General features: G+C 37.2%; 1 protein-coding gene across 1 annotated transcript; it reads right to left on the bottom strand.

The window, feature by feature from the left end:
• Positions 1-1,384: 1,384 nt before the first annotated feature.
• Positions 1,385-12,257, bottom strand: LOC122996117 (vasodilator-stimulated phosphoprotein-like). The gene is made up of 13 exons (XM_044371678.1): positions 12,006-12,257; positions 8,048-8,219; positions 7,032-7,212; positions 6,421-6,469; positions 5,592-5,913; positions 5,251-5,357; positions 5,106-5,154; positions 4,955-4,997; positions 4,538-4,580; positions 4,269-4,367; positions 3,791-3,860; positions 3,268-3,325; positions 1,385-3,140 (listed from the first exon to the last, which is right to left on the bottom strand). The coding sequence occupies exons 1-13, from the start codon at positions 12,008-12,010 to the stop codon at positions 3,091-3,093; spliced, it is 1,248 nt and encodes a 415-aa protein (XP_044227613.1). The 5' UTR covers positions 12,011-12,257; the 3' UTR covers positions 1,385-3,090.
• Positions 12,258-12,471: the final 214 nt, after the last annotated feature.

Here is a 12,471-nt window from a genome sequence, read left to right as displayed (position 1 = left end):
AAAAATTGTTCTATCTACTTCTCATAGCCTACGTCACCTGGCTGTTACAAATCTGAAATATTCTTTATTTTTTTACATAAATGTTACAACCCAGCTTGTTAGGGGAAACATACAACATAAAAACAGGTGTTTTTGGCAAGATAGAGGTATTTATTAACAAGAAATCAGATAGTTTCAATAATACACAAACACAAGAGGCAAACTACCAAAGAAGAGCCTGTGGATGCTGTTCAAACCAAAAAACAAATATCCAAAAGAGGGCGCCTAAACTTGAGCTAAAACTAACTAACACAAGGAAACAAAATTGAAAATAAAACTTCATTGTCTAGACCTAATCTTTAGTGGACTGAAAAAACATATGCACAATAAGAATAGCAGCCCTGCTACCAATGAAACTAACAAAGGAAGACTGAATGTGTCTGTGCAATCAGTTGTCAGCAGAACTACACCCGCAGCCGCAGTTTCGGAAAGTGGGCTGAGTGAAAACTCTGAGTTTGTTCACCCTGAAATGAAGGAAACTTTGGGTTTCCAGTTCCAGAAAGAGAGCTGACTTAAACAGAACTCAGTTTAAATGTAAGAAAATTAGTATGAAGCTTTAGTGGGATCAATGACTAATTATCTCTATTAGTCATGACGTGATTGGTCGCACTGATGCAACATTGTTCCTATAATACTGTAGATTATATGTTAATATGCTGAGTGAGTGCAGCTGTAGAATGTAGTTTGAAAGTGAGATTTTAAAATAGGGAGCATAGTCTTAACGTGTTTTAACAGCATTTCAGTGACAATGTTTGAATTTACTACATTTGTTGAAGCAGCTGAAATAAAGTCACTGAATGCTGTTGAGCCAAGATACAAATAGATCTAAAAATCTAAAATATTCTGTATTTTAACCTTGACACCTTTTAAAGTGCAAATCAGCAAACACATTATTACTGGACCAGACTGTGAGCTTACAGTCATGTCTCTATGTTTTTGAACTATATATGTTTTAAATCTTTAACTATATTTTTCATCTTCAGTTGCTGCTTCCTGTGTTTTGTCCGTCAGATTAAAGCTAAACAAATATATTTCAAATGTAATGTAGCTGCAGCCTGATACACAGTCAGATTCCACTTTATCATCATTAAGGAAATGTAAATCCGGTAAATGATGGATTGATGGACAACACTGAATAAAACTTTATTGTGTAAACTTATTGACACTTTTCCCACTCTGACACAGGCTCTTTTTTTAATGATAAATGTGCACCATCCACACACACATACATTCATATCTCTACATCCACGAGATTAAAATGGAGGCTCTGCCTTTTAATGACCTGTTGCCATGGTGACTCGTAATATCAGAGCTCCATTAATGATGGCTTTTTTCATTCATCCCGAACACGCTTAACTCATAGTGAATATACTAAGAGTTGATTGAACTGACTCTGATCAGCTGTTCTGGAACCAAAAACTCTGAGTTTCCCATCTCAGGGTTAATCAATTCAGGCTTAGACTCAGAGTTTTGAAACAGGCCCCTGGCCCGGTCCCCAGGTAGTAAATGAGTGCCTCATACTTGCTTCACAGCAATAGATATGAACACACTTAACTGACAGCAATGAGAAGCACAGTCAATGATTGAATACTTCTCTCTAGTTTCTTCACAAAAGATATCTACACTCTTAACACAACAACGAGAGGCACCATTGCAAGCTGTTCACAATATCCCAGCTACCCCAGCTGACAGGCTGGCCAGACATTTATTGGTTCAGTAATAAACAACAAAATAGTTATTACATAGTTCTCTTATTACTTCAAATGCACCAGCTTGGCAAAAGACCTTTGGAACTTTGGACCAAATAAATGCTTAAAATAAAAGTGTATTATGTGGTTTGTGAAAATGATTCATCTGGACCAGCCCCAAGGCAATCTCAGACATACCAGTCTGAGGTACTAGTACTTTGAGTATTTCTATTTTATACTCATTTTACTTACATCTCACTACTGTTCAAAGGAGGATGTTACTCCACTACATTTTTCTGACAGCTGTGTGTTACTTTGTGAATTCAAATTTTACGTATAAAACATATGATCAAGAAATAAAATATGATGCATTGTTATAAATTAAACTACCCAGTTGAATACCTCAACTACACTAAGAATGCTGCTTACACATTAATGCATCAATAATCATATCCAATCATATAACACTCTGAAAGGTGCCATTATGCATTACTTTTATTTTGCTGACAATACTTCTGCACTATATTTAAGTGAAGTTTTTAATGCAAGACTTTTACTTTTAATGGCTTATTTTTAGGGGAAGGGGGAAAAGCCGGAGCTGTTGGTCTTTCTGGTGTGTAACCTCACCTGAACTATAACTGGTATGCCTGTTAGCCTCGCTTTCATAACATTTCAATAGTTGTAGACATTTATCTCGATAGTTTAATTTCAGCCTTTTTTCAAGAATATGTGTCTTGCGGTATGATCATGGAAATCTGAGAAACTATATTCATGTTTCACATACAAGTATTTTAATTTTTTTTCCTGTTTTTGTGTCAGAGTGTTAATTAATTTCTTACATTTTGAAGCCTTAGTTTGTGGTGATGTATTCGTCCACTGTGTTGCAGTTATTTTGAGTTGAATAGTGCATTAAAAGCTTCACATGTATTTATTGTGGGGTATTATATGTTATTGCAGTTTTTTGTGTTGTATATTTTTGTTATCATGTCTACCACCCTTGTAGGTGCCAAAAAGGAAAAAGGACAGTAGGGAGACAGTAGGATGTTGCACTCAACCTGAAGATGATTACAGTTTAAGACATGCTTATGGAAATATTTGCATATTTTCTTTGTTCATGAAAAAAAAAAGAATGATGATATTGTTACCAGATTTGGGTAACTCAAGTATCAATATTGGTGCCTTCAAAATCAAGTACCGCAGGAATATTTAAAGAAGACACAATGATAAATACATACAAATGTGTTAAGCTATATTTTGCATTTTGTTAAAATATCAAATAATTTCTGTTGGCTAAAAAATATGTAAATTGCCTGAGCGTTGTATCATAAAACGTTCATATTCTCTCGATCCATTCTTCAGTCTTTCAGGATGTTTCACACTTGAGCTGAGCATTTTGTAGCTCCTGGACCAGTGCTGGTAGAGAAAAGCAGGATAATATACAGATATAACACAAAATAATTATTTCATATATTTCATATATGCACAATCTATTTTCATTACTTAATCTAATGACAACACATTGTGTACAAGTCGAATTTACCTGCAATTATCTCCTCCTTCACTTTGTGAAGCTCGTTTTTCACTTCTTCAAGAATTTCCTTCAAACACACACACACACACACACACAGTAAGTGAGAGAGAGAGAGAGAGAGAGAGAGAGAGAGAGAGAGAGAGAAAGGGAAACGTGCAATGTAAAAAAGTTCAAGTTTTTAAAAAGTTCAAATCTTACATCATATTTAAAGCCGATTATTACTGTATTTCAGTGGTCATCCTTACAACTCTGCAGCTCTATATAACTTGGACAGAAGGTCAGACTTTGCAACTGCATTTTAACTCAGTGGTGCTTGCAGATGGTGGATTGAGAAAGACAAGCAGAACCTTACAACATAACATTGGTTTTATGATTTCTAAACAAAAGCTACATCATTTCCTGTGTGGCACAGGATATGATGTGGACGAATTATAACGTTTCGCTTTGAAAACAGCACACCACAGAGCTTTACTTTACTTTAGATGAGTTGCAGAATATTGTTATATGTTCAACTAGAGATGGAGGAACCAACCTGTTTGATTCGTTCCATATCAACTACATCACTTCCTGCACCATCTGAGTTCTTTTTCACCACCTTCATCCTAAAATAGAAAGATCAATGTTTAACCTCAGCCAACACAGACTCCTTGAGATCAAGTGGGAAGGGAGAGGTGGCCAAGAAAAGCAGCATAGCTACCTAGTTTCAGCAGGTATTTGAGTGAGACAAAGAGGTAGACTACACAGCAGCACTGTCTCATGCTATAATTATAGCCTCAGAGAGAAACCACCAAATGTCGAGTGCTCCATTTGCTATAGTGAGTCATTTACAAGCAGCATTCCAGTGCCGAAAACAGCAGTGATACCGGTGCAGTGCTCACCTCACTGGTCATACTGTAGGTAGCATAAAAAGCAGAGTGCACTGCAGTGCAGAAGTAGCATCCTGGGGAGAAAATACAACAGCAGCTGCAGAGCAGCAGGATGGATGGACGGGGACAGAGGTGGACTGGTACCTGGACACTGGGGTAGTGGCCGTGTTAGAAGAGGGAGAGGAGCAGGAGCTGAGACTTGAGCTGGAGTCCCTTTGACTGTTGGTTAGGGTTGGTTTGGGCCTATTGCAAAAACATGCAGATCCTTTAAGGCAAGATGCTGATTGGGTTTGTGAATTTGTATGGACGGCTCAGTGAGATTGTTAATTACACCAAATACATGTCTGTGGAACATAATTTAATGTTCAGTCTATTCTCATGGATAGAGAAAGCTTGATGGATCAGGCTCTTACCTTGGTATGGTGGCAGATTTTTCCCAGGGCTTTTCATTGATTTCTGGTGAAATATGATTCTATGTATTATTACAGTACGTGGCCATAAGATAAAATAAATGTGTTTGTAGTGTCTGTCTGTTTTAGCCTTCATACAGTACAATGCTATGTTGTGCTGAACAGAAAGAAGATATGGTGGTATATGAGGTATATATTGATCTGAAATTAAGTCAACTTTGTGATTCTTGATGAATAAATGTACACTGTATACTATACACTACCCTCGCTGCCATAACAAAGTAGTACATTTTATTTTCCTGTGACAATGAAATGTATTTTTCACAGTATTATGTAGAGCGACAATGAGAAGGTACAGCGAAATCAGTTTATTTGACTCTATTACAGTCCTGTAGGAGGAGTGAAAACGACATTACTCACCACTTGGTCCTGAGGATTTTGTTACTGGGGAGTCAGAATCTTCCTGTAGTCAAGTACAGACATACCAGAGTTATCATCTGCCCATATCTTAAATTGTACTGCTCATTCTACAAACACTACAAATCCCAAAATCATTAAACAGGAGACTTACACTGCGAGGTTCTTCGTTTTTTGCAGCGGGCTTATCAGCAGCTTTCCTCCTATTTAAAATGGTTGTATTACAGTTGTTCAGAAGTCCCCAATATCAGATCATCACAGACATATCTGTCTTATATGTCTCTTAAGTTATAACTTACCTCCTTGCAAGGATGGCACTCATTTCTCCCATTAAACCGCCGCCTCCTCCACCTCCACCAGATGAGGATGCTGGTTTGGGGGCTGGGGCTGCTGCTCCTCCCTCATCCTGGATACACAAAAACACAGTTAGCTCCAGTCACTATGTTCAAGAGAATTTTGGTCTACTGATCAGCTTATTCAGTCTGTCACTGATGAGAACATGGACACCAAAATCAACTATCATTTGTGTCCCAAGCTACTGTTTATCTTTTTATACAGTCTTATACAGCAGAGCATATGTGCATCAGGGTAATAATGTTAGTCAAGTACACAAAGGAGAAAAAGCATATATCAATCTTACCTTAGGTGTTTTACGCAGTTTGGCTCCTGCTAGAGCTGCAGCCAGGTCATTTGCCCCTCCACCACCTCCTCCTCCCCCAGCAGAGGGCGGGGGTGGTGCAGGTGGGGCCATGCCCCCAGGAGGAGGTGGTGGAGGTGCCGGTGGGCATGATCCTGAGGAAGGGGGTGGACCGGGAGGTGGTGGGGGTGCTGGTGGAGCGGGTGGGGCTGGTGGAGCGGCTGGTGGGGCAGGAGGAGCAGGAGGGGCAGATGCAGCAGCTGAGGCCTGCCTCTCTCTCTCTAGACGCTCTCTCTCTTGCTGTTCCTGCCTCTGACGCTCCAGCCTGGACGGACATCAACAGATAATTTAGAATTTAGATGTATAGGGGTATGTGATGTGTGGAAGCTGCTGATGGTGAAGACCTAGCAGCTTTTGAAAGCTGGTTTCTATTTATGTTTGAATTTTTCCACAGCTGAGTTAGATGTGTAACAGTATTATTATGTGCTGGAAGGATTAGTCAATTAATTGATGGTGATGAATTTATGACTCACTGTTGTTGGTGATGAATAAAGGCCAAGTACACACTGGTTTCAGCTTCTTAAATGTGAGCATTAGTTGCTATTGTCAGTATTATAACACTGTTGAATTAATATTTTTGAATTTTGGACTGTTGGACAGACAAAACAAGCAATTTGAAGACGTCAGTGTATTTGTGAAACTGTTTTTATTTTTCTCTATTCTCTAATATTTTATGGACTAAATAATTAATTGACAAATAGTTGGCAGATTAATCAATAATGAAAATAGTCATTAGTTGCAGCTTTAGTATCATTTATATAATTAACGGTACCTTTTCTGCTCTTCCAGTTCCTGTGCTGAGGGTCCATTCTGAGCCGAGCCTGAGCGAAAAAAAAAAAAAAAAAAAATCAAATTATGTGTAATGTCATGTGTAATTGACAACAGTGTTCCTCTGCATCCAGCATATTTACAGAATAAGAAAACAGTAGATGCAAGCAGGGTTGTAGTAGAGAGAAAACCCAACTTAACTTCTCACATTCATTTTAACAGCATACATTCATAGTATACTATGTAATAGATGTTTTCTAAATAAATAAGTACTTTTGATGCAAACAATTTTAGAATGATGATCTACAATGATTGTTGAAATATGTAACTTTGTCACCGACTGGAGATAGTAGTTAAATTGCGTTTTTATTGAGCACCACATCACTCTACATGCTACTGTATACTGAATTCATCTTTAAAACATATGTCATTGCCATCTATATTATAACAATCAAATTCATGAATGTAAAGGGACCATAGTTACAAGTAAAACAACTGCAAAATCCTCTGATGACACTGTGACACTTTACAAAGATTATAGCATAAAAAGAACAGACATGCTTCACACGTTACTGGACTTAGATCTAATGTGTTCTCCTGCATTACTGTGTTTACCTGTGCCTGGCCCTGCATTGAGAGTCTCTAAAGCATGCATCATCGTGTTGGCAAAAAGTGCAGCGTCCTCCTTACTGCCAAAGTTCAGCCCCCACACCTGTCTGGGGTCCCGCCACTGGTGGAAGTTTGCTGTGGCTTGGTTATACTTCATCCCTTTGATAATGGGACAGTTGATCACCACCTGGCATTAACAGGAAGTGCATGATAATGATTGGATTGAGAATTTCAGACTCAAATAGCTTACAGTGTCGTAATACCATTCAATGCAAAAGTCAGACAGGCCAGAGGTGAGCTGTTTGATGCTGCTGTACATAAGGTGTATATAATATGTCTGTATGTGTTTGAAAAGAATACAGTGCAACAGAAATACACTAGATGGTGATGATCCTGTATTGTTCAAAAGGAGCACAGAGAATCATCTTTCCCCTCTTTGAAGAAGTATACTGTATGCATGTGATTATAAAAAGCAAATCACCATCAAAAGCACAAGTGAGATGAAGAAGCAAGAAGCCAAGATGGTCTCACTCAGCAATAATAAACAGGACATTTTCAAAGAGTTGGAACAAGCTGTGATTTTTCTCACTTATTTCTGTGGAATAGCTGCTACATTGTAAACTAATAGCTGGAAATGATCAGCTCATAGCAAAAGTTACGTGTGACAAAATTTCTTCAATTGTCCAACAGTTTAAGAGATTACTATGCTTAGAGTTTATAATCTTACAGAAGGTAATGCACCAAAAATGGGTCCCTCTTGGTCAGAACTCAACAAACTTGAAATCTGACTGATGAATTTGCAGAAACAATAGCTATACTGCCAAAGTGCATTGTTGAGTTCATCATTCAGATGTTTTAGGGAAGTGAATTACAGGTGAACTGAATATTTACAGAGGTTGGTGTTATGTGACCTTTAACCAGAGAGATTACACTATATGTACACAACCAGGACACATGAGGGTGATTATCTATTGGGCTGTATTTGTGTGTGCGTGCATGTGTGTATACATGTTGTTCTGTACCTGCTGGTCAGCCTGCAGTTTGCGGCCCACCACTCTGAAGCTGTTGGCCCCAGGGTTGTGATAGATCTGGACACGGCTGATGGAAGGACTGTCAGATCCCGCTGGCACCCAGCGCTTCGTGGCGTCATCATACAGCATGACTGTCGCCCTCACCTGGCAGATACTGGACTCACTGTTGGAGGGAGAGGGTATAGGGTCGGATAGAGAAAAGGATGGTGGAAGAAAAGATAAGATACGGGGTACGCAAAAAATGAGAGCAATAAAAGAAGTGTGTAACTTGATATGTCATGTTGCATACACCTGGCTCTAAAGTGGTTATCATGAGTATTCATGTTTTGTTCCTAGTTTTGGTGCAGTGTTTACTGCTGCTGTGTTTCTGCACTGTACTTCCCATAGAGTTCAGGTTTTTGTATGGAATAAAATAGGGTAATAAGTATTGTTGCTGTCTATCACCATATCTGAAACATTTTGTACGAATACATTCAAATGTGTGAATGTGTAAAAAATATCAGAACAAATAGAATTCATGTTTGAATGTGTAAGGAGATCTGTGGCAGATGAAAAGGATTTACACAAATAATTTCCAATGTGTGAGTGTGCATAAAGAAGATTTGCACAAAGGTTTGCAGTTACAAAAAAGGTTTGCCATTACATATCAGGTTTGCAGTTACACATCTATCTGTTTGTGAATGAAAAAAGTTCACATAGAACTCAATTGTACGTGTGAATCCCAAATTTATAGCTAAGAATCAAATCTGAGAGTACAAATAAAACCTACGAGTACAAATAATTTTGTCCCACATTTGATGCTTTCACCTGAATAGTCGCTGAAGGCGCTGAAAGCACGCCCCAAATGAACAGTCTCTGAACTTAACAACACTCATGTCCAACCCCCATATAAAAACACACAATTTAAAATGGACCTTGTCCTGTTTGTAGGTGTAGGACAAGCAACATGGATATTTTAAAAAACAGTAATGTTAGGAGCCACTGTTTAATTCTGCACATATTTGTAGGTAAATGTGGACTTATTTTAGTAAAAAGTAACTTAAATGACTAGTTATCAAGCAATCTATCACCAGTCATCATTATGTTAAATTGTTGTTTTTTTTAGTCACAAACAAATAGAAGTGCAACTGCAAACCTGATGTATAATTGCAAACCTTTGTGCAAATCTTCTTAATGTGTTCACACATTGGAAATTAATTTGTTCATAAAATGTCATGCACAGCTCCAGATATCCTTATGGATTCAAAAATTAAATCTGTTTGTTCAGATATTTTTTTAACACATTCAAACATTTGAATTAATTTGATCAAATGTTTTTACACGTCTGAATGTATTCATAAAAAATATTGTCACACATTCAGATATGGTGATATACATTTACAATACATATGGCCCTAATTTTATTCCATAGTTTTTACAGCTGCAAAGTATGGTACTTCTTTATTGCATGGACGGTGCAACTTTACAGTATATATCAACAGAAATGAATCCGAAAAATTCTTCAATAGGCTTTTTTTTGTTTGCAATTTTTGCATTGAGTAATTTCAAGTGCACAAAATGAAACTAGAGTAACTCTAGTAATGCAATACAAAACTATACATATTCAATATATATACATGTGTGTTTACAATGCTATATATGTAAAGGATAGCTGCAAATATAGAAATACAACAGTGCTAGTCAACCCTGTCTTCTGTATTTGGCCACAAGTTCTCATTGACATCACACCTGCAATACACCTGGGAAAGAATCCTATTGCAGATAAGTTCAGACATCCTCCATGAGGAGAAGAATTCTTTTGTGGGGTTATGGAATGGAGAGTGAAGTGGAAGGAAAAGTGACAGCATGCTGGAACGGGCTGTAAACCACTCTGTGACTGGAAGAGAATGTTGAAATCCAACATTTTCCCACACAATTACAAAATGTTCTGGATTCACCTCACCTGCCCTCTTTCCTCACCTGCACAAGTCTTTCATAGAGGTCATCAAGGAATGACATTAGACGCTCAGTGTTGTATGTCCCAGTTAGAAGTTTAGGCATCATTTTTTCTATGTCTTTTTAGATGTAAATATAGCAGAATGCGGTAAATTGCAGTCTAATTTACGGTGATTTAGTGTTATATTAGGTTTTTCACCTATAAAAGCTCACCTTTTCAGAACTGTTTTTAATTTGTGATTAATGATATGTGTTATATGATTTTAGTGTGTTTTCTATGATATATATTTTTTGTTTTTAGTCTATGATATATGATTTTAGTGTGTTGTTTCTCTTTGATTATTCTAACTTGTAAAGTGTCTTTGAGTACCCTGAAAAGCACTCAATAAATAAAATGTGTATTATTATGATGTTATTATTATTAATAATAATAGAGATCCACAGTTTAGACAACGTTGTCTTCTGCTGTGCTAACCGTGTGAAGAGAAAAAGAGAACTCAGTATTGAGAAACACCTTTTAGCAATTGTAAAAAAGTGCAACTACCTGGTTCTTCTGTTTACATCAAAACCTACGCAACACCACGGTGGTACAAAAGTTTGGTTTCAAATGGCAGAAATATTGTCTATTGATAATTCTTGATTTTATAATATTTGTGTACTGCAATTAGAGGCTGCTTGTGTTTCAACGACAGTTAACATTTTCTAACATTGGCTTTTTTTTGTTTGGCATTGAAAAAACTGCTGTGGGTACCAAAACATATCGACACTCGAATTTCAATAGCGCTACTCAACACTGAGTGTTTGTTTTAAAAAAAATCTCTCCCACAATCAGATAGATTAATGGGAGTCTTGATAGCACTGTACTTGTTGTGGTCTGGACATAGAATAGCTGTACAGGAAGAGGTTTTCAGATGCTTAACTTCAGCAATAACACAATGTAAAAATCTTGCATTTCAAATAGAAGTCAGGAAGTGTTATCAGTAAAATGTAAATCACTCATAGAGGGGTCCTGTCAGTGTTAAATTATTATATATCATATTATTTGATGATTAGCATTGATGCATTAATATATAAACAGGAGATTTCTATCTCATTTTACTTAATATACCAAAGTAACATAATCTGTAACAATGCAGGATCTTTTTAAAAAATTGTCATATGTTTTTTATGTAAAATCTGAATATGCAAAGTAACTAAACTTGCAAAATAAATATAAGTACAATACACATTTCTCTCTAAAATGTAGTGAAGTAGAAGTATAAAGTAGCATGAAATTGAAGTACTCAAGTAAAATTCAAATGCCTCAAAATTGTACTCAAGTACAGAGCTTGAGTAAATGTATCTCTGAGGATGTAAATACATGGTTGGCAAAAGATATTTCATATGCAACCAGACTTAGTCTTCGTATCATATTAATCTGCATAATTTTATAAGAAAAGGTGAGAAAATAGGAAACAAAGGTACATTTGCAGCAGTACGGCATATACTTATTTCCATACTCTATGAGCCATTGTGACAGAGTTGTTTTCAGTCTACTTGTTGTTGCGAAGTCTTGTAGCCTGTGGGAAATCTTTACTTCCTGCCAAAAAGGTTTTGACCACTTCCTGTGTTCAGTACAATGCTGCCTAATATGGACTACTTTATTCCACCTGTCAGTGAGATACAGTAACTCCTCTCATGAGCTCTAAAAAAGCTTTTTAAGGGTTCAACATTACACTTTTTTTCACAGCAAACACAGACCACCAAGCAGTAATATTTCCATTTTATATGTGAAAACTGTAAAAACTGAACACTTACAGCGAACTCCGGACGCTTGCAGACAGCAGGAAATGTATTCAGAACTAAAGAGCATGCTTGGCAAAGTCAAGTGTGGAGTTGACAGAAAGCAGTACTGTGCTACATAGTTTCATTTATTCATTCATGAGATGTTTAACATGCTTTGGAATATTAGAAAAAAACAAAACAGTTTTATATGGGTTAAAGTTGTTATCTATGTCATTAGAAAATTACTCACCCCATATTTTAGCAGTAGTTAGTATCCAAAGTTTGCTTTTGAACAATCTGCTTCTTCTGATAAACTTGAATCACTCCTTCCACCCTCTCACAGGTATATTTGTAGCCTATTGAATCAAGCCTGCTGTCATATTCTCCTGCACACCTCCATTGCTCTCTATCATGACATTGTTTGACGCGAACCACTTGCACTTCTGCCTTTGTATTTTCATTTCCTAGACAGTTTTTTTCATTCTTCCTGTTCTCACCTCCTTCACTCGCTCTTTTTTAATTCACATCTTCACACCCCCCCTTTTTCCGTTACCCTGCGGCACAGCTCTGATTTCTGCCTCAGCTTTCTTTTTTCCGTCATATAAGTCTGTTTATTTGGGGAGGGGGATAGTTTTTATTACGGTTGGTGCCAGGCTGAATGTGTGTGTGTGTGTGTGTGTGTTGGGGGTTGAAGGACGACAAGATTCCCTCCACTT

This window comes from Thunnus albacares, chromosome 13 (assembly GCF_914725855.1).
Source record: "Thunnus albacares chromosome 13, fThuAlb1.1, whole genome shotgun sequence".
Taxonomy (NCBI): domain Eukaryota; kingdom Metazoa; phylum Chordata; class Actinopteri; order Scombriformes; family Scombridae; genus Thunnus; species Thunnus albacares.
Note: the sequence above shows the minus strand (reverse complement) of the source record. Positions and strands in the feature narration are given on the sequence as shown.